Raw genomic sequence first — 23,793 nt, 5'->3', positions numbered from 1 at the left:
ATCAGACGCCTGAAGGGACCAAAGCGGTGGTGATCTACACTAACGATAACCGTTACGTCACCATACCAACAGGGTCAGAGCGAATGCCGACAGGTCCATGATAGACCGCGGAGACGCAACACGACCAACGCTGTAATCCAAACAGCCAGGGGACTGGTAAAGTATACCAGCTTGTCGCATCAATCCCACACTGAAGTAACACTGAACTTTTATTGTAAAATTGTGTCCGATTGCTTCCAAATGCCGAACGGCTCCTGAATGTATATGATGAATAAGGTTAAACCCGCTATTGATCGAATTATTCCAACCTTTGACACCCAAACAGACTGTATAATTATCGCAGGAGTTTTTTCATTGAAAAGGATATTGTTGTTGCTTTATTATTGTTATGGGACTTTGTTGCTGAAATATCTCATACAAACCTACTAATTGCAACAATTTATCAAACTCTAGAGTGAAAGGTGAATTGCAACACTCTGATATTATTCAGATTTACATTACTAAAGAAGTTCCAACCCATGACACTCGTACTGTGTTGGATATACTAGTATCATACCTAAAGGTGGTTTAATTGAAAAAGCTGAAGTGGTAGTAATTCAATATTAGAGGCTGAGGAGACGTCCTCCCCTCTCTGACTTTTTATTGACCTTTTAATATTTGCTAATTTTAGTTTATTTTAAACGTATGCATTCCCAGATAATTTGTCCGTTTTCATTTGTGTAATAAATTTATTATAATTTAACCATATTTTATCTTTAGCATTATATTTAGTTCACTCATCACATTAATTTTTAACTTAGTTGTTCCACATCCCTAGCTATCCCGTATTTTAATATAGGCCAAGCGCTGTTTATTTTATTTTCCGTATGTTCTACGTTTGTACTGCTGATAAAACAGGCACAGACAAAACAATTAGCAGTAAAGAAATACAAGTATATAAAGTGAATACCAAATCAAGACTCACTATATACAATAATGTCACTGTGATCTAGCTCTGTTCCCTAGTCTTTTTTTTTTTTTTTTTTGAACATGTAATTTTTCGTCAGGGACAATATCGCTACTTACTCAAATCTCCTGAAAAAAAACTATATATAGTTTACAACCGTCTAACCCACTTGCTGTCCTCTAACTCCTTGCTTGACCCCTACAATCTGCATTCTGCCCCAAACATTTAACTGAAACTGCCCTCACCAAGGTTACTAACAATCTTCTTTCTGCTAAAAGTAACGGAAAACAAAATTTATGCTTACCTGATAAATGTAGTTATTTCTTGACACTGTGAGTCCACGGATCATCTCTAAATTACTATTGGGAATATCACTCCTGCCCAGCAGGACGAGGCAAAGAGCACCACAGCAAAGCAGTTAAATATCACCTCCCTTCCCTCCAACCCCAGTCATTCGACCTAAGTAAAAGGAGAGAAAGGAAGTAACAAGGTGCAGAGGTGCCTGAGGTTTATAATATGAAAAAACTGCCTAAATACACAGGGCGGGACGTGGACTCACTGTGTCAAGAAACAAATTTATCAGGTAAGCATAAATTTAGTTTTCTAATGACACGACAAGTCCACGGATCATCTCTAATTACTAATGGGAATCAATAACCAAGCTAGAGGACACAGATAAGGGAAGGACAAGACAGGGAACCGAAAGGGAAGGCACCACTGCTTGAACAACCTTTCTCCCTAAAGAAACCTCAGACGAGGCAAAAGTATCAAATTTATAGAATTCTGAAAAAGTGTGTAGAGAGGACCAAGTTGCAGCCTTGCAAATATGTTCCACAGAAGCTTAATTTTTGAATGCCCAGGAAGAGGAAACAGCCCTCGTAGAATGAGCCGTGACTCTCTCAGGAGGCTGCTGTCTAGCAGTTTCATAGGCCAAGCGAATTATACTCTTCAGCCACAAAGAAAGAAGAAGCCGTAGCTTTCTGCCCCTTACGTTTCCCAGAGAAAACTACAAACAGAGCAGAAGACTGGCGAAAATCATTAGTCGCCTGTAGATAGAATTTCAACGCACGCACCACATCTAGGTTGTGTTGCAGACGTTCCTTATGAGAAGATGGGTTAGGACATAAAGGAGGAACAACAATCTCCTGATTAATGTTCCTATCCGAAACCACTTCAGGGAGAAACCCTAACTTAGTACGCAAAACTACCTTATCCGAATGAAAAATAAGGTAAGGAGATTCAAACTGCAACGCCGAGAGCTCTGAGACTCTATGAGCAGAAGAAATTGCAATAAGAAACAAAAAACTTTCCAAGATAACAACTTAATATCCAAGGAATGCATAGGCTCAAACAGAGCCTGCTGAAGAACTTTAAGAACAAAGTTAAGACTCCAAGGAGGAGTAACAGGTTTGAACACAGGCCTGATTCTGACCAAGGCTTGACAGAACGATTGTACGTCTGGTACATCCGCCAGACGTTTATGTAACAAAATAGACAAAGCAGATATTTGACCCTTCAAGGTACTTGCCAATGAACCCTTCTCCAAACCCTCCTGGAGAAAAAACAGAATTCTAGGAATCCGAACTCTACTCCAAGAGTAGCCTCTGGATTCACACCAATACAGATATTTACACCATATCTTATAGTAAATCTTTCTGGTAACAGGCTTACAAGCCTGAATCATGGTCTCAATGACCGACTCAGAAAATCTCTGCTTAGTTAAAATTAAGCGTTCAATCTCCAAGCAGTCAGCTTCAAAGAAATGAGATTTGGATGAAGGAAGGGCCCTTGAAGTAGAAAGTCCTTCCTCAGTGGAAGTCTCCAAGGTGAGAGAGATGACATCTCCACTAGGTCTGCATACCAGATCCTGCACGGCCATGCCGGTGCAATGAGGATCACCGACGCCCTCCCCTGTTTGATTCGAGCAATGACCCGAGGAAGGAGAGCGAACGGAGGAAATAGGTATGCTAGACTAAAATTCCAACGGACCGCCAGAGCATCTGTCAGTACAGCCTGAGGATCTCTCGATCTGTACGTCGGGAGCTTGGCATTCTGCCGAGATGCCATGAGAGCCAGATCCGGATGTCCCCATTTGAGAATCAAGATGGAAAACACCTCCGGATGGAGTTCCCACTCCCCCGGGTGAAAAGTCTGTCTGCTCAGAAAATCCGCTTCCCAATTGTCCACTCCTGGAATGTGGATCGCAGATAGACAGCAGTTGTGGGTCTCTGCCCACTGAATAATCTTGGCTACCTCTGTCATGGCCAATGAACTCCTAATTACTCCCTGATGGTTGATGTAAGCCACTGAAGTTGTGTTGTCCGACTGGAACCTGATAAACCGGGCTGACGCCAATTGAGGCCAGGTCAGAAGAGCATTGAAAATTGCCCTCAGCTCTAGGATGTTTATGGGGAGAATAGACTCCTCCCGAGTCCATGTCCCCTGAGCCTTGTAGCTGGAATTAAGGAACTCTTTCCCAAATTCACCTTCCATCCGTGAGAACGCAGAAAAGATAACATCTCTGTGTGGGAGTTTGCTTGTTGAAAGGATGGCGCCTGAACCAGAATGTCACCCAGATAAGGCGCCAATGCAATGCCCCGCAACCGGAACACTGTCAACAGGGATCCCAGAACCTTTGAAAAAATTCTGGGAGCTGTGGCAAGGCCGAATGGAAGAGCCATGAACTGGAAGTGTTTGTCTAGAAAAGCAAACCTCAGAAACTTGTGATGATCCCTGTCGATAGGAACATGCAGGTATGCATCCTTTAAATCTAAAGTTGTCATGAATTGACCCTCTTGAACCAAGGGAAGAATGGTTTCCATCTGAGGAACTTGTTTAAACTTTTGAGATCTAAAATTGGTCTGAAAGTTCCCTCTTTTTTTGGGAACCACGAACAGATTGAAGTAAAAACTCAGACCCTGTTCCAGCATTGGAACAGGAACTATCACTCAAAGAGCGGAAAGGTCTCGAACACAGTGTAAGAACGCCTATCTTTTTATCTGGTTTACAGATAAACTTGAGAGCAGAAACCTGCCCCTCAGAGGAAAAGTCTTGAACTCCAGTTTGTATCCTTGGGACACGATGTCCACCACCCAGGGATCCGGAATATCCCAAACCCAGGCCTGAGCAAAAATGCAGAGTCTGCCCCCCACAAGATCTGGTCCCAGATCAGGGGCAGACCCTTCATGCTGACTGAGTCATTAACGGGCTTCTTAGATTGCATCCCCTTGTTCCAAGACTGGTTGGTCCTCCAGGGAGGTTTGGAATTATCTTGCTTGGCAGAGGAAGGCTTACCTTTGAAGTTTCGAATGGAACGAAAATTACTCTGACGTCCCTTTTGTTTATTCCCCTTATCCTGAGGGAGGAAATCACCCTTTCCCCCTGTAATGTCAGAAATTATTTCAGCCAAGCCGGCAGAAACAAGGTCTTACCCTTGTAGGGAAAATCACCAAAAGCTTAGACTAAACATCCGCAGAACCGGATTTCAACCATAAGGCTCTGCGGACCAGAACGTCAAAACCAGAAATCTTTGCTCCCAGCTTGATAACCTGTAGGGAGGCATCGGTAATAAAAGAATTGGCCAACTTAGGGGCCTTGATCCTGTCCTCGATTTCTTCAAGGGGAATGTCTGTCTGAATAGAATCAGACAACTCATCAAACCAGTACGTCACCGCACAAGTGACGGTAGCAATACACACCGCTGGTTGCTACTGTAAACCCTGGTGTACATACATTTTTTGAGCAACCCCTCCAACTTCTTATACATAGGATCCTTAAAGGAACAACTGTCCTCTATGGGAATAGTGGTTTTCTTAGCCAAAGTGTAAATTGCCCCTTCCACCTTGGGAAACGTCTGCCAAGACTCCCTGATAGAGTCAGCAATAGGAAACATCTTAAAAATAGGGGATGGAGAAAAAGGGATACCAGGTCTCTCCCATTCCCTAGCAATAATCTCTGTAGCTGGATCTGGTACAGGGAAAACCACCATGGAATATGATCAAAATACTTGTTTAGCTTACTAGACTTCTTAGGATTGACTACGACAGTAGTGTCGGAGTCGTCCAAAGTAGCCAAAACCTCCTTAAGTAACAAACAGCTTAAATCTTAAAGGGACAGTTCACCCAAAAACTTTCTCCCCTTTAAATTATTCCCAATTATCCTTTTTACCTGCTAGAGTGTATTAAACTGGTTGCAAGTAGCTCCTTTACTCATATTTCAGCATTTGAAATAGCTGATTTAGCTTGTGGTTTTCCAACCTATACTGAAAGTTTTGATACTGGCGTATAAGCTATTGACAAGCCTAAGTAAACACAGCCAGCAGAAGAGATTACACCCTCAGTGGGGGGCATGATAGTTAAGTAATAAAATGATAATTTTCCATTGTTCTCTCTATGTATTGAGCTTTGGTGTTCCAGACAAATATAAGATAAGGAAGCAAGTCTGTGTACATGAAAGTGATAACATAATGAGATCTGATATTACCTGAAGCCCAACCCATTGTAATAGGCTGTGGTTTCAAAGCACAAAACCAGCTACTTCATATACACAAATAAACCCGAAAATGCAATTTCTCAAATATTTTATACTCTGCAGTTGGTATAACAAGTCATTTAAAATACATTTATGAAAAAACAATTTTACAGTGTACTGTCCCTTTAATGATACCACTTTAGCATCAGAAGAATGAATTACACTGTCTGAGATTTCCCCCTCAGATGCTACCGAAGTATCCTCCTCCTCAGATTTCTGTGAAGGAACTTTCGGAATAGCTACTACTGTGTCAGAAACCTTACTCACTGACTCCATAGATTTCCTCTTGCGCTTTCCCTGCAGCATGGGAAAAGCAGACAGTGCATCAGATACCGCAGAAGACATGAGGGTAGTGATGTTTTGCAACTTAAGTCCAGGCGGAGTTTGAGAGGAAGCGCAGGGCACTGCTTGTGTGGACGATAAAATTTGGGACACTTGAGGAGAAAGCTGTGGCATATCTTGAACATCGTCAGGAGACCACTGAACAGCAACCGCCTTAGACAATGATGGCTCAGAATCAAAAAGTCTATCCCTGTAATTCAATGTTCTCTCAATACATGAGGAACAGAAAGGGATTGGTGGTTCCACGTTCGCATCAAAACATAAAGAAATGAATTGCAGGACCTCTTGGTCCATCCTTACCCAGAATTGAACAAATAAGAAATATACTTATATTTTAATCTGAAATTAACATAAAAGAAAAAAAAAAAAAAAAAGAAAAAAAAAAAAGTTAGCTGAGGTGCCTACCTGCCCTGCTGGATACCGGAGACAATATTGCTAGATGAATTCCGGACTCAATCCAGAGTGCTGCAACCAATGTCTGGTGACCGTAGTACACAAAACTGCAAGGCCACAACAAGAATGTCTCCCCTCTGGAGCACAGGAAGTAAAAAGGCGCGCAACAGAAACCTTGCTGCCTCAGCTAGCCCCATCCATCCTGGGAGTAACAAAACAAACCTCCCGGCCGGAATAATTGTACTCTGAAGTAAAGCTGCCGGGAGCAAGTGAAAACACACCACTTCTAGACCGGAACATACTAACTGAGCCTATGTCTCTTCGTCCCCAGTGCCTGCAAACACTGCCTTACATTATCCCCTTAACTCAATAGGAGCAATGTATCTCGTGTCCTATCCAAGTGAAGTGTTAAAGTGCCATATTTTTTCCATATACTGCTCAGAAAAATAAAATTAGCACTTACCTCAATGTAATCTGCCAGGCAGCAGGACAGCTCACTAGGTTTGAGAGGCATGCTCCCTCACATGGACCTGTGGAAAAAGACAGACTGAGTAATCTTACTCAGGCTTTCAAGTTAGGGCAGCAATAACTACTTGGGAGGCACAGTGAGGATTATACCCCACAAGTTCCCAATTGCTTAAAAGCCAACACTGCTCTACTGAAGAGACTGACATGGGCTACGGCTATACCCCAGGAGAAAGCAGAACAAACTTGCACTGCTGAAAAATAATAAAAACTTGATTGAAGAATCATCTTCCAGATACCTAAAACTTTACCACCTCCTTGCTCTTAACATAGGCAAAGAGAATGACTGGGGTTGGAGGGAAGGGAGGTGATATTTAACAGCTTTGCTGTGGTGCTCTTTGCCTCCTCCTGCTGGGCAGGAGCGATATTCCCAATAGTAATTAGAGATGATCCGTGGACTTGTGTCATTAGAAAGAAAATACTCTATACTTATCTTACTTGACCTCTCAGCTGCCTATGACACAGTTGACCACCCCCTCCTTCTACAGACCCTCGGCTCTCTTGGTCTTTGTGACACTGCTCTCTCTTGTATCTATTCTTATCTTTCTCACAGGTCCCTTTCTGTGTCATTTGCTGGCGACTCCTGCTCTCCAATGCCTCTGTCTGTTGGAGTACCTCAAGGATCTGTTCGGGGTCCTCTACCATTCTCCATTTATACTTCACTGGGTAAACTTAACAGCTATGGCTTTAAATACCACCTCTATGCTGATGACACTCAGGTCTCTCTTCACCACTGCTCTCTCTCCCTCTGTCCTTTCTCACGTCAGCAACTGCTTATCTGGCATTTCTTCCTGGGTGGCCTCTCACCACCTAAAGATTAACATGTCCAAGACTGAGCTCCTACTAATTCCTTCCTCTAGCTCTACTCCAATTTCTGACTTTTCTATCCCCGTCGATGGCATCACTATCTCCATCACCACAAGTCCGATGCATTAGAGTTATACTTGACTCCAATCTGTCCTTCATAACCCAACATCCAATCGCTTTCTTCATCCTGCCGCAATCACCTACACAATATTTCCAAAATGTACCCTTTTCTGAGCACTGACACCACTAAGCAAATCCACTTCCTTGTAATTTCCAGACTTTACCACTGCAATAACCTACTCACTGGCTTTCCTCTCTCCAATCTATCCTAAATGCCTCTACCAGGCTAATCCACATTTCCATTCACTCTGTCTGCCGCACCTCTCTGCAAGTCCCTTCATTGGCTACCCATTCACATCTTAATTAAAATCAAAATTCTCACACTAACCTACAAAGCCCTCACCAACGCCACTCCGAAGTACCTATCCTCACTAAACAAATATACTTCATCCCACCCCCCTAGGATCAAACAATGACCTGCTCCTTGCTTCTTCGATTATCACTTCTTCCCATGCTAGACTGCAGGACTTCTCTCATGTGGCACTTACCCTCTGGAATGCTCTACCTCGTGCTGTCAGACTTTCCCCTAATCTGCCCTCTTAAAACGCTCCCTAAATACATTTTTGTTAAGGGAAGCGCTGGCGCTTTATAAAAGAATAATAATAAAATACTGTAAATGGCAATATGTATAAGAATAAATAACAGTAGAGTTTTGCAATACACAGATACATTCAGGAATGTTCATGTGGCTTCAGCTAGCAGCAACAAAATTAAGTTGCTTACGATAAGTTTGTAGATAGCTGCAATAGTGAGTGTAAGAAGAGAAATTTGGCTATTATGCCAGATACCGTACGCCAGCGACTTCACAGCAATACCATTTGCTTAGGCTATCCTCATCATTCTGACAAATGAAACTGTTTAAGGTTTTCCCTGCATGACTGGGCCTGTGTAAAAAGCCATTCCCAATGTGCATACAAAGAGTATTGCTGCTTGTGCAGTCTTATTAAAACACCTATGTATATATTTATTTTTGTAAACAGATAAATACTGCAGTGTTGGTCATAAGCAGCCTTTTTTTAGTCATGCAGTAAGCGCTACTGTACTTTGTAGTCTTATGAATAAAATATCCCTCCTGACTCTGCATGGCTTTTTTCTCTTTCCTGGCAAACCCAGGCTACGGCTGAGCCAAGCAATAGGAAGCAATCAATATGCCCTGAGAGCGAACATATTGCTCATCAGTCAGAACAGATGCAGTGAGACAGTGGCGAGATAATTGAAGAGGAAAAAAAACCAAGCATTAGCAAAGGAAGCAAAAGAGCAAGAGATGATAGATAGATATAGAGATATAGATATATATATCTCAAGAAAAAGTATAGTGGGAAAGAAATGCTAGGTTTTTCTTACTAGAGCTGTAACAAGTAGGTGTACATTATATATCTATATACACACACACCTCAGAACCTGTATAAGGCTAATGGTGCAGACCCACAAATAACTTTATATGAAAAATACAAAGAAAGAGTGGAATGTTTTAAATTTCATCATACCAAGGGAAAGTCAGGGAATACAGATCTCAAAAAAGGTTTATTCAAATATCAAAAAGTTAAAGATCCACAGTCTTAAAAAAAGGGGGGGGGAATCTCCATCAAACCTGTTTCACAAATATAAATACGCTATCGGCATTTATGAGATTGGGCAGATTGATGTCCACAGCCTCAGAGGAGGCGTACGAGTTAAGGAGCAGCGGTCTTATGATCGCTGCTTCTTAACTCCTGTTTTCGGCGAGCCTGAAGGCTCGCGTGGAAACGGGGGTATATGGCCCCATTCGGGCTGTGATAAAATCGGCCCCTCTGACTTTATTTGCATTATTATTTTGACTTTACTTCCCTCAATACAAACTACTGTGCTTTCTATAGTAAGCTCTACTACACTTTGTGTAAAGGCATTGTGTACTACCATTGTTGAAATTATTACACATTATGCACTTTAGTGACATTGTATGCTTGATTGATGTATTGACCTAACAAATGACACGCAGGAAGATATTTTTTGACACAAACAAACAAGCATACAGTGTCAATAAATAGTACTTTGAGGGAAAAATGTATTTCTCAAGAATAAATTAGTATATAACAAAACTGGTACAACATGAAGACAATTTCCAATAATCTTTTAAACCCTGTGATGATGGTGCCATTTTAATATATTATAGTGATAGTATCCACTTCCCACTAATGCTATGCACACTGACCTCATATAGCCTCCTTTCATCCTGCTGTCTTCTCTCTGCCTCCTGAAGCTTGTAAAACAACTTCTGAGCTGTTTCTCGCAGGTTCTTCCCATTGTCTAATGGGAAGTCTTCAATCTGCAACAACATTCATCCTTAAGATGTTGCATCACACTCCAAGGCACATAACATGTATAAAGTGTTAATATTTAATTAGGTCACTTCCCATCATGCCCTGTGTCAGCTCTCACCTCTTCTGTCGATGGAGCTTCCCTCCAGCTGTCTCCATAGTGTCTGTCCCCATTCAGCAACTCCACCTGCTGGTCCAACCAAAACACGTCATACTATAAGACAACAAATAACCCCACCACACCCAGCAGTCTCTACACATCTCTTCATTGACAAATTAAAAAGTCATGATGAGAAACATGATCATGTGAAATATTGAAAGATTGTTTTATTCTAGGTGATACAGACACCTTGTGCACAGGATTCCTGGACGCCAGCATTCTCCTCCTCTTTTCCAGGAATTCAAGCACAGAGGACATACTCTACCATCCAACAATCAGTCCGTATTTAGAGTTAAAGAATATTTTGGGATTTGTCAAACTAAGAAATCAGATGGGATGAGATTCAGTACAGCAAAATTTCTAGACAAGAAGAAAACCAAATGACTATCTGGCTCTCTACGCAACATAAATCATGTTAGTCACAGGACTAATTTATTTTATTGAGTTTACTTACTAGTCCAAATACAAAATTATTGTCAAAATCATTTTCCTCTGCTATTATCCCACAGATGTTTTACCTTTATCACTGCCATTGTTATACTTAGCAGAGACTGATTATAAAAGCCTGCAATTATGTCACTATCATTAGAATACAGGAAACCTAGATTTTATAAAGCCAATTACCTTGTTCGACTGCAGATCATTTTCTCTATATTTAGAAGATACAGAAGCAAAATCTTCTCTGAGAATTTTGATTGAAGTACGAGCCTGAGAGAACAGATCTCAATGAGACTATTGGTGGAGAACTGCAAGTTCGCAGTTCCAGTGCACTTTATTCCTGTTTAATATTCCAAGCATCTATGTCTTGTAGCTCTTACTGGCATCCGAGATATTAGCCCCTTTCTTGATATTTTAGGAGCACCCCTTTTACTTCCCATTTAATCCAACCTGCCCCAAATACTAACGTCTAATTCACACGAGGCTTCTGCCCTTGCCATTTCACACACTCATTTAATTTGCTTGATGTATTGAACACTCTTTCCCTACTATCCCACCTCCCTGTCATACTTACCTCCTGGATCTGCCGCACTTCATTTTTTAATTGGTTGACACTCCACTCATGGTTGGCTTTGTTTTCAGCTTTAGCTTTCAAATAGACCTTAAACAACAATAGTGTGATAATAAATATAGTGCCACATGGCTCATAGAGACCTATAGAATATTATGATATTGCAGTTCAAGGTTTCTAAATATGAAAAATCACAAGTCTTGTTGCTTTTTGTTACACACCTAGTGGACACTTTATTGTACTTTGTAGATAAGCAACCATTATTTATGGAGAGACCATGGGTGTTACCACATTCCTTAGACAAACGACAAACTTGCAAGTTGCAACACCTTATATTATGTTAAAAATTAAACTGATTGTAGTTCCTGTACCTTTATTATCTCTTCATCTCCATCTTTGGACTTGATGAGCTCAGAGTTTAGGGGCTGGGTACCACGGAAAGGTCGGGAAGAAATAAGGGCAAAAGCTCGTCCTACTGGCTAAAATGAAACAGAAAAAAAAAAAAAAAAAAAGAACTGTGATTGGTCATTGGCATAGGATGCGTCTAAATTGCCATAAACAAGCTACAATTTTAACATCTCCCAGTGAATCAGGTTTAATGCATTTCATTTTTTCTTAGAGAGAGGGAAAGGCTTACACACTCCTCACCTTTTACTGCTGGGATGCTTTACAATTGTATATTGTGACAACAGACCCTCTTTTAAATGCAAATCCACAGGTCCTTCCAAGTCCCATAAAAGTAATTAATTTTGCCAGCTTTAAAAAGGAAATCCCATTCTCAGACTATGAGAGTGTGTTTGCTTGTGCTACATTTGTACAGAACACTGGGCACATGTTAAAAATGCAGAATGGTTGTGACAGGAAGCCCTATTTTTAATGTATTGGAAGAATGACAAATAATGTGAATGACTTCAAAAGTAGAAACTTTCCTTGTGGAACATTAGAATTATGACAGCCACCTTTGGGGAACAACTACATATCACAGGGCAATATATACCAATTACAAAAGCAGGATTTAGGAGTGTAATTACAAACATGTTATTCTGTAACAGACAGAGAACATCATGAGATTTTATGAAATCTATAATTATATCATCACTCTAACACCCATAATTATCTAGAGATACTAAGCTTTAAACAGAAGACGTTGGACCGGTGTAACAGGTATGTATTTATATAGGACTATTAGCATAAGAATGTACGTGTAGTCTCAAATTTCCGATTAAGTTAATATTTGGTTTGGTCAAATGTTAAAAAAACATAATTTATGCTTACCTGATAAATTCCTTTCTTCTGTAGTGTGATCAGTCCACGGGTCATCATTACTTCTGGGATATTACTCCTCCCCAACAGGAAGTGCAAGAGGATTCACCCAGCAGAGCTGCATATAGCTCCTCCCCTCTACGTCACTCCCAGTCATTCGACCAAGGACCAACGAGAAAGGAAAAGCCAAGGGTGAAGTGGTGACTGGAGTATAAATTAAAAAATATTTACCTGCCTTAAAAACAGGGCGGGCCGTGGACTGATCACACTACAGAAGAAAGGAATTTATCAGGTAAGCATAAATTATGTTTTCTTCTGTTAAGTGTGATCAGTCCACGGGTCATCATTACTTCTGGGATACCAATACCAAAGCAAAAGTACACGGATGAGGGCGGAGTCAGGCCACGCTGGAAGATGGCCGCTAGTTAGAAGGGCTCCCATCCCCAGCGTCGACTAATTGCCAATTCTGAAAGCAGGAATACCTAATTTCTTTCCCCACTACCTCCTATTAGTCCCCAACAATGCCAAGACCCAAGCGGTAATCCTTTAACAACCGCAAACTACTTATGAACTTATAGAGGAACGGGAGCCTACACGAGTGAGGAGGTGAGGCCCTGAAAAGCTTACACATCGGACGACTGGATCAGAGAAACCAGTAAACACCCGCCACTCACTAAACCTAATTGCCGATATAGCCTGCGATCCCTCAGCTCACTCAGCAGCGCTCGGACGCACCCGGCTTACCCCGCATCATCACGCCAACGCTGGGATTGCAGGTTGGAAAGGCACCGGCCGGCGGACATACCACGTGGGTGCAAGAGGAATTTCTTAGGCATCATCAGCCGACTCACCGGCTTCACATTCAGGTACTTGTTACGTCTGTTTATAGACATATATAGCCTATGCTCCTGCATATAATCTTCCTTGGCTTCCCCTTCTAAAAATATGCGCCATTTTTGATAAGCTGCCAGACTGGGAAATTCTGAGGCAGCAGTACACAGCACCCCTCCGTTTAGTAACTCACTATCTCAGTCACTGACTACAGTAAAAACACTCAGACTAAAAGGTAGCAGAAAAGACAGAAGAGAGGTGAATTCTATCAGCCAAAAAAAAAAAATAAAAAACAAAGCTGACAAGAAATAGAGTGTTTAAGATAGTGAAAGGGACAAAACAAGACTGCTAGCTCACAATAGCTTGCACTGACTTATCAATTAGAAGCACTTTACAGGGTGATTTCATTACAAGTTGATAGGGAAAGAAACACACTCCAATTGGATATTGCTTTTATTCTCACTCCACTGTGGTCATATTCCTATAATAAACTTGTAGGGGATGCCTTGCAAGAGACAAAACAAGAGCGAAAAAGCATTAACCTCAAAGACACTAAACCAGTTTCTTAAACCTCGTGAAACACCAGACACAGTGGTTGTTGCAGATCCTATTACTACTCATCCAGAAATGTCTACTACAGTTCAAGCCAAAGACCCCATTACAAACCCCTTTGTTACCAAGAATGATATCATGCACCTATCATCAAAAGATGATATCAAGGTAGTGCTACACGAAATGAGAACATTATTTGGGGACCTTAAGAAAGATTTGGGAGTGATGGACAAGAGAGTTTCTTCCCTTGAAGCAAATCAAAAAACCATTCAAGCAGCGATCCAATCCAGTTCCTCTACCACTCAAAACCAAGAAAGAAAGATACAAGAGCTGTCTGATAAAATGGAGGATCTGGAAAATCGGTGCCGCCGAAACAACCTGAGAGTTAGAGGTGTTTCCGAAACTATACACCCCCCTGCAATCGAAGGGTACCTCCAAGCCCTCTTTAGGGTGATAAAAGATAGCCCCACAGCGGAGGAAATTCAAATAGAAAGAGCCCACAGAGCTCTAAGAGCCAAACCGCCTCCTAAGGCTCCTCCACGTGACATTATTGTCAAATTTCTTAGATTTAAAGATAGAGAAGATCTTTTACGTTGTGCAAGAGAAAAGAATACTATACTACATGCGGGAGAGGAAATCCAATTATTTTCAGATTTATCTCCTATCACCTTGCAGAAGAGGAAAGACCTCTCCCACATCACATCTAATCTGAAAATCAACAGAGTGCAATATAGATGGGGATTCCCAGTCTCCCTAATTGCAACACACAATAACAAGTCAGCAGTTTTCCGTCCGGGCTCGGATCCTAACATCTTCTTCAAAGAACTCTCCTTACAGTGGACAGAAGACAGCGCCTCCTCCTCTCAGGACCATTCAGTGGGGACACACAGCAGAGGGGCTCCTCTGCCTGGCGTTACTCAACCCTGATCAACCCTCCTCCTCGTCTTTCCATCATTTCCCCTTTTTGGGAGGAACTTTTTTCTCTAATGACCTGGTTCACCATTGAACCTCATCCAGCCACATCCTGGACTCACAAGTCTACAGTATCATGAGACCAGATATTAGGTGCTCAGTTTGGTCCCAACTAGAGACTGCTGGACCCTATCCACACAAAAGATGTATCCTTTAATAACGTTTATACCCTGTTACTCACTAAGGTTTATTATAGTTTAAATTGCGTTTGACAATAGTTGTGTTAATTTTATGTACTAATCAGTTTGGAATGTTGAATTTGCTACCGGACTTCATACATCATATCCTTCTTCTGAACTGTAATTGTATAGTTCTCCCATCAGATGAACCCTGAACTTATATTGGTGATAACCGATTATAGATGTATAAAACCAGTGGTTATAACAAATCATTATGTGCTATATATATGTGCTTTCTTACAGGTCTATCATTAGCCCTTAAAATGTGATCATATGTATTATAAAGGTTCAAAGAGATTCTTTCCTGTTTTTTCTCTGTGAATAATCTACATATGTCATCTTGAGTTTCAAGTCTCATATCTACATATAGTATCTATCAGGATGATCTCCTCTCTCCAGAACCCCCGTCCTTCCCTCCCACCTCTCCCCCTTAGCCTCCTACCCCCCCCTTAAACCCCCATCTTTTACCTCTACCTCTCCTCCCCTTCCCTCCCCCCTCCTGCTCTCGGAAGACATATTGATCTGTTTTATAATAAAAATATTATATGTCGTTGCTGGGGATACTTCCCCTAATTGAATTTCTTCTCACGACCAGTTTTATCTTTCAGATATATTTGTTAGAAGAATAACACCCCTTTTCTACTCTAATTCTCTTTTCAGCCCTCATTCCCAGAGTTCTCTCTGCCCTTTACTAATCTCACTCTCCTTTTTCTCTCTTTTTTTTTTTTTTTTTTCTCTTCCCCTTTCCCCTCCCTGACTCCCCCCACCTACAACCATCGAGATGTCGGCGAGGTGCAGTAGATTTCAGGAACACTCATTTAGATTAACTTCAATTAATGCAAAGGGACTCAACAGTCCGGGCAAACGATCTATAGCGCTCAAAGAATTGAGCAAACTTAACAGCCAGATCCTGATGATTCAGGAAACTCACTTTCGAAAAGGTAGGGAGCCCAGATGGATTCCTCAATCCTATCCATTGACATGCTTTGCCTCAGGAACATGCAAGAAGGGGGGTGGGGGTATATTAATTCATAAGTCACTACCACTCCAAATCTCACTTACACTCAAAGATCCAGAAGGTAGATATGCTTTAATAGTTGGCACACTTTTCGGACAACACATTACACTTCTCAATATCTATGCACCAAATCAAAACCAGGGTATCTTCTTCAAAAAAATTGCAAATTTGCTTCTTGACCACTCTAAAGGAGTGATACTCCTGGCTGGAGATTATAATGTCTCACTTGATCCACTGTTGGATGCCTCCCGGCGTGTCACCAATGTTCCCAAAGCCACCCTTAAATCAGTCAGAAACTCCTTGACTGCAGTGTCACTCCATGATATTTGGAGAACATTGAACCCCAATGCGAAAGACTACACCTTCTACTCTTCCCCCCATGACTGCTACACGCGAATTGACTACATATTTTCAGACTCTACTGGCCTCTCTCTCATAGACCGATGCGATATAGGAAACATTACATGGTCTGACCATGCTCCTATCACCTGCTCTATCATTTGGCCAGATCTCCCCATAGTGTCTAGAACATGGAGGATAGACGATACACTTCTCGACAATCCCCAAATAATAGAAGAATTAGGAAAGGGTCTAACTGAATATTTCTCCCTTAACGAAAATACTACCTCCTCATCTATTATAGAATGGGAAGCCCATAAATCGGTAATACGGGGGACACTAATTAAACTTAAGGCAAAACTAAATAAACAGTCTAGAGAACTATATTCAAATCTACTAACAAGAATTGCTACTTTAGAAACACAACATAAAACAAACCTCAATGACTGTATAGTCAGACAGAACCTCATCCAAGCTAGATCTGAACTTAAGCAATACTTGACCAAGACATACCAACGTAACGCTCTTCATCTTAGGCAATATTATTATGAGGGGGGTAACAAACCTGGTAAGATCTTAGCGAGGAGCCTTCGTAGAAAACATTTCTCAGCATACACCCACTCCCTTCAAACGAAAGATGGGCAAACGGTTTATGACAGCAAACTAATAGCCTCCACTTTCAGAGAGTATTATAACACTCTGTACAACATAGACATTCCTGAAACACCTCACTGCCCCTCAAACACATCACCCCAAATGAGAAATACCACTGAAGACTACCTTAAAGACATTAATCTTCCCACTCTCAATGATGAAGCTAAAAAGTACCTTGATTCCCACATTACCATGGAGGAGATACTTCAGGCAATAAAAGATACCCCTTCTGGAAAGAGTCCAGGCCCAGATGGATTCTCCTCCAGATATTACAAAAAATTCAAAGACCTCCTTTCTCCCCCCCTTCTTAAAATCTTTAATGATCTAAGGAATAAGCCCTCCCTGTCCAGGCCACTCCTAGAGGCCCATATTTCAGTCATCCCCAAACCTGGGAAATCACCTACCAAACCCGAGAATTACCGACCTATCTCCCTTATAAATAATGATATGAAACTGCTGGCCAAGATTCTGGCCAACAGATTAAATAAGTTTCTTCCCGAACTCATTGATAAAGATCAAGTGGGTTTCGTACCCAGACGCGAAGCTAGGGATAACACTATCAAAATCCTTCAATTAATTGATCATGCAAAGATCACAAACACCCCAATGGTCTTACTGGCAACAGACGCGGAAAAGGCCTTTGACAGGGTTAGTTGGGCCTTCCTGCGAAGTGCAATGTTGGCGATGGGGATCCCAGAGCAGTTCCTAAATATGACTATGGCCCTGTATTCTTTCCCGAACGCTAGAATCAGAATCAATGGCACCCTCTCCGACTTCTTTACTATCAGCAATGGAACCAGGCAAGGTTGCCCCTTGTCTCCACTGCTTTTTGTTATATCCATGGAGGTACTTGCGCAAAAAATACGTAACAATAAAAAAATCAAGGGAATAACGGTAGGGGGTGAGGAGTACAAGCAAGCCCTATTTGCAGATGATGCCCTGTTCTCCCTGTCAGAAGCTGAAAACTCTGTACCAGAACTTCTAGCTGAATTAGAGCGTTATGGCAAGGTTTCAAATTTTAAATTAAACATCACCAAGTCAGAACTCATGAACATAAATACTCCCTCTGAGACTATACAACGCTTAAACCATTCTTACACAATCCCCATCGCGCAGAAAAAATTGAAATACCTAGGTATCTATCTGACCCCCAGTCCGCAAGACTTGTTCAGATACAATTATAATACGCTAAAAGATGAAATAACAAGAGACCTATCGGTCTGGAAAAACAAACACATCTCATGGCTTGGCAGAGTGGGGGTCTTAAAGATGAATATACTCCCGAGGATCTTGTACCTACTGCAGACACTACCTATCTCTCTCCCAACAGGGTACATCAAACACCTCCAGGGAATCTTTACACAATATATCTGGGGGGGGTCTAGGCCGAGACTACCCAAAAAAAACCATGTACTTGCCAAGGGATCGGGGGGGAATGGGAGTCCCAAACCTAATGGCTTACAAACAAGCTATAACCCTACAGCATGTTGCCGAGTGGTCACACAACACATGTGATAAAGCTTGGATACAGATGGACAGGCAAATTTTTAAATTGAATAATATCGCTTCTCTGGCCTGGACCATACCCCAAAAGAGACCTAAAACACTACAGCAATATCATATTGCAGCGGACATACTGTCTGACTGGGATAGGATATTGACCTCTACCACTCATATCTCGTCAATCCCTTCACCACTATCCCCACTCACTGAACATATAGACCTCCCCTTCAGGTACCGGAATGCACATATCACGCAACCATATAACCTTAGAGTGGGTTCTATCCAATTTGCTACAGAAAATGGCCTCTTCAAGACACAGACTGCACTGGCGGAAGTCCATGGGGAGATTTTCTCCTCTTGGATGCACTACCATCAACTTAGACACTTTATCTCTCACCATAAACAAAGGGAGGAATTCGGCAGAGCCACCACAATCTTTGAAAAACTATGCACTCAACTGACTCCCCCGAGGCATCTAATCTCAAAGCTCTACAAAACACTAAACAGTCCAGACACCTTAGCCCTTCCATCATACACATACTCTTGGAGCCGGGAACTTGGCCAGGACATTGATACAGAGACATGGTCTAGAGCCTTTTGTTTGACCAAAAGGGCCTCGGCGTCAGCCATAGTACAGGAGATTCACCTGAAACTTTCCTGCCGTTGGTATCTGACCCCCTCCCGCCTTCGTAAAATATTCCCCACACTAAACAACACGTGCTGGAGAGGGTGCGGAGAGGAGGGCACCCTCCTCCACGTCTGGTGGTCTTGCTCCAGATTGGAGGATTATTGGAGAGATATCTTCCTAGCTATCTCTGACATACTGTCAACTCATGTCTCCCCAAGTCCAAATGCCATCCTATTCCTCTCTTTGCCCAAACTGACAGGACTAGGCAAACTACCACTGCTGCTCATTATGATCACAGCAGCCAAAAAACTCATTCCTAAATATTGGAAATCCCAAACTATACCTACAATAGACGAGTGGAGACTCGTGGTAGCGGATCTGTTATGCCTTGAGAGATACCACTATCTCAAAACACATAAGCTGGACACTTATGAAATGATGAACGCTATATGGAACAAAACTATTTGAACCTATGAGCGTGCTGCCTTGCCTCGCCGGCGTCTCGACATGTGACCCTACCCCTGCCACTACTTACCTTCAACCTCAATTACCTTTTCCCTACCCTCACCCCCCCCCCCCCTTTTTTTTTTTTTTTTTTTTTTCTTCTTTCCTCTCTCTCAATCTTTCCTTTTTTTTTTTTTCTCCACTCTTATGAAGTCATGTGATCTCTGATATAGGGATATATGAACTTCATTAACAACAAAAAATGAGCAAAGCTTTGTTTTGACAAAGGAGCAGTAAGATGTTTTCTGTTACATTTCAAATTTACTATGTTATTCATTTGTAGTTTGAGTGATGTATCAATTGTAGCTGGTTTAATTACTGTTATCCTGAACTAATACCTAATAAAGACTATAATAAAAAAAAAAAGTACACGGATGACGGGAGGGATAGGCAGGCTCTTTATACAGAAGGAACCACTGCCTGAAGAACCTTTCTCCCAAAAATAGCCTCCGATGAAGCAAAAGTGTCAAATTTGTAAAATTTGGAAAAAGTATGAAGCGAAGACCAAGTTGCAGCCTTGCAAATCTGTTCAACAGAGGCCTCATTCTTGAAGGCCCAAGTGGAAGCCACAGCTCTAGTAGAATGAGCTGTAATTCTTTCAGGAGGCTGCTGTCCAGCAGTCTCATAAGCTAAACGAATTATGCTACGAAGCCAAAAAGAAAGAGAGGTAGCGGAAGCTTTTTGACCTCTCCTCTGCCCAGAGTAAATGACAAACAGAGAAGACGTTTGTCGAAATTCCTTAGTTGCCTGTAAGTAAAATTTTAGAGCACGGACTACATCCAGGTTGTGCAGTAGACGTTCCTTCTTTGAAGAAGGATTTGGGCATAAAGAAGGAACAACAATCTCTTGATTGATATTCCTGTTAGTAACTACCTTAGGTAAGAACCCAGGTTTAGTACGCAGGACTACCTTATCCGAATGAAAAATCAAATAAGGAGAATCACAATGTAAGGCTGATAATTCAGAGACTCTTCGAGCCGAGGAAATAGCCATTAAAAATAGAACTTTCCAAGATAACAACTTTATATCAATGGAATGAAGGGGTTCAAACGGAACGCCCTGTAAAACATTAAGAACAAGGTTTAAACTCCATGGTGGAGCAACAGTTTTAAACACAGGCTTAATCCTGGCCAAAGCCTGACAAAAAGCCTGGACGTCAGGAACTTCTGACAGACGTTTGTGTAACAGAATGGACAGAGCTGAGATCTGTCCCTTTAAAGAACTAGCAGATAAACCCTTTTCTAAACCTTCTTGTAGAAAAGACAATATCCTAGGAATCTTAACCTTACTCCAAGAGTAACCTTTGGATTCACACCAATATAGGTATTTACGCCATATCTTATGGTAAATCTTTCTGGTAACAGGTTTCCTAGCCTGTATTAAGGTATCAATAACTGACTCAGAAAACCCACGTCTTGATAAAATCAAGCGTTCAATTTCCAAGCAGTCAGCTTCAGAGAAGTTAGATTTTGATGTTTGAAGGGACCCTGTATCAGAAGGTCCTGTTTCAGAGGTAGAGACCAAGGTGGACAGGATGACATGTCCACCAGGTCTGCATACCAAGTCCTGCGTGGCCACGCAGGTGCTATTAGAATCACTGATGCTCTCTCTTGTTTGATTCTGGCAATCAATCGAGGAAGCAACGGGAAGGGTGGAAACATGTAAGCCATCCTGAAGTCCCAAGGTGCTGTCAGAGCATCTATCAGGACTGCTCCTGGATCCCTGGATCTGGACCCGTAACGAGGAAGCTTGGCGTTCTGTCGAGACGCCATGAGATCTATCTCTGGTTTGCCCCAACGTCGAAGTATTTGGGCAAAGACCTCCGGATGAAGTTCCCACTCCCCCGGATGAAAAGTCTGACGACTTAAGAAATCCGCCTCCCAGTTCTCCACTCCCGGGATGTGGATTGCTGACAGGTGGCAAGAGTGAGACTCTGCCCAGCGAATTATCTTTGATACTTCCATCATAGCTAGGGAGCTTCTTGTCCCTCCCTGATGGTTGATGTAAGCTACAGTCGTGATGTTGTCCGACTGAAACCTGATGAACCCCCGAGTTGTCAACTGGGGCCAAGCCAGGAGGGCATTGAGAACTGCTCTCAATTCCAGAATGTTTATTGGCAGGAGACTCTCCTCCTGACTCCATTGTCCCTGAGCCTTCAGAGAATTCCAGACGGCACCCCAACCTAGAAGGCTGGCGTCTGTTGTTACAATTGTCCAGTCTGGTCTGCTGAACGGCATCCCCCTGGACAGATGTGGCCGAGAAAGCCACCATAGAAGAGAATTTCTGGTCTCTTGATCCAGATTCAGAGAAGGGGATAAGTCTGAGTAATCCCCATTCCACTGACTTAGCATGCACAGTTGCAGTGGTCTGAGGTGTAAGCGTGCAAAGGGTACTATGTCCATTGCCGCTACCATTAAGCCGATTACCTCCATGCATTGAGCCACTGACGGGTGTTGAATGGAATGAAGGGTGCGGCAAGCACTTTGAAGTCTTGTTAGCCTGTCCTCTGTCAGGTAAATCTTCATTTCTACAGAATCTATAAGAGTCCCCAGGAAGGGAACTCTTGTGAGTGGAACGAGTGAACTTTTCTTTTCGTTCACCTTCCATCCATGTGACCTTAGAAATGCCAGCACTAACTCTGTATGAGACTTGGCAGTTTGAAAGCTTGAAGCTTGTATCAGAATGTCGTCTAGGTATGGAGCTACCGAGATTCCCCGCGGTCTTAGTACCGCCAGAAGAGCACCCAGAACCTTTGTGAAGATTCTTGGAGCTGTAGCCAATCCGAATGGAAGAGCCACAAACTGGTAATGCCTGTCTAGGAAGGCAAACCTTAGGTACCGATAATGATCTTTGTGAATCGGTATGTGAAGGTAAGCCTCTTTTAAATCTACAGTGGTCATGTACTGACCTTCTTGGATCATAGGTAAAATTGTCCGAATAGTCTCCATCTTGAACGATGGAACTCTTAGGAATTTGTTTAGGATCTTTAAGTCCAGGATTGGTCTGAAAGTTCCCTCTTTTTTGGGAACCACAAACAGATTTGAGTAAAACCCCTGTCCCTGTTCTGATCGTGGAACTGGATGGATTACTCCCATTAACAAGAGCTCTTGTACGCAGCGTAGAAACGCCTCTTTCTTTGTCTGGATTGTTGACAATCTTGACAGATGAAATCTCTCTCTTGGAGGAGAGTATTTGAAGTCCAGAAGGTATCCCTGAGATATTATCTCTAGCGCCCAGGGATCCTGAACATCTCTTGCCCAAGTCTGGGCGAAGAGAGAAAGTCTGCCCCCCACTAGATCCGATCCCGGATCGGGGGCCCTCAATTCATGCTGTTTTAGGGGCAGCAGCAGGTTTCCTAGTCTGCTTGCCCTTGTTCCAGGACTGGTTAGGTTTCCAGCCTTGTCTGTAGCGAGCAACAGCTCCTTCCTGTTTTGGTGCAGAGGAAGTTGATGCTGCTCCTGCTTTGAAATTACGAAAGGAACGAAAATTAGACTGTCTAGTCTTGGCTTTGGCTTTGTCCTGAGGCAGGGCATGGCCTTTACCTCCTGTAATGTCAGCGATAATCTCTTTCAACCCGGGCCCGAAAAAGGTCTGCCCTTTGAAAGGTATATTAAGCAATTTAGACTTAGAAGTAACATCAGCTGACCAGGATTTTAGCCACAGCGCCCTGCGTGCCTGAATGGCGAATCCTGAATTCTTCGCCGTAAGTTTAGTAAGATGTACTACGGCCTCCGAAATGAATGAATTAGCTAGTTTAAGGACTCTAAGCCTGTCCGTAATGTCGTCCAGAGTAGCTGAACCAATGTTCTCTTCCAGAGACTCAATCCAGAATGCCGCTGCAGCCGTGATCGGCGCAATGCATGCAAGGGGTTGCAATATAAAACCTTGTTGAACAAACATTTTCTTAAGGTAACCCTCTAACTTTTTATCCATTGGATCTGAAAAAGCACAGCTATCCTCCACCGGGATAGTGGTACGCTTAGCTAAGGTAGAAACTGCTCCCTCCACCTTAGGGACCGTTTGCCATAAGTCCCTTGTGGTGGCGTCTATTGGAAACATTTTTCTAAATATCGGAGGGGGTGAGAACGGCACACCGGGTCTATCCCACTCCTTAGTAACAATTTCAGTAAGTCTCTTAGGTAAAGGAAAAACCTCAGTACTCGCCGGTACCGCAAAATATTTATCCAACCTACACATTTTCTCTGGTATTGCAACTGTGTT

At 42.3% G+C, this 23,793-nt stretch overlaps 1 protein-coding gene across 2 annotated transcripts in view; it reads right to left on the bottom strand.

Moving 5' to 3' along the window:
* Positions 1–23,793, bottom strand: part of TUFT1 (tuftelin 1) — a 60,904-nt gene that overhangs the window by 16,331 nt on the left and 20,780 nt on the right. The window contains exons 3-7 of one of the 2 annotated variants that reach the window (XM_053704043.1): positions 11,501–11,608; positions 11,133–11,219; positions 10,745–10,828; positions 10,082–10,150; positions 9,855–9,968 (exon numbers count right to left, since the gene is read on the bottom strand). In XM_053704043.1, coding sequence (XP_053560018.1) covers positions 9,855–9,968; positions 10,082–10,150; positions 10,745–10,828; positions 11,133–11,219; positions 11,501–11,608 — 462 coding nt within the window. The remainder of the gene's footprint in view (positions 1–9,854; positions 9,969–10,081; positions 10,151–10,744; positions 10,829–11,132; positions 11,220–11,500; positions 11,609–23,793) is intronic. The other variant, XM_053704051.1, reaches the window with a different exon arrangement.

Source organism: Bombina bombina, chromosome 1, assembly GCF_027579735.1.
Source record: "Bombina bombina isolate aBomBom1 chromosome 1, aBomBom1.pri, whole genome shotgun sequence".
NCBI lineage: Eukaryota > Metazoa > Chordata > Amphibia > Anura > Bombinatoridae > Bombina > Bombina bombina.
The sequence above is the reverse complement of the archived record's forward strand: the minus strand, read 5'-3'. Positions and strand labels throughout refer to the sequence as shown.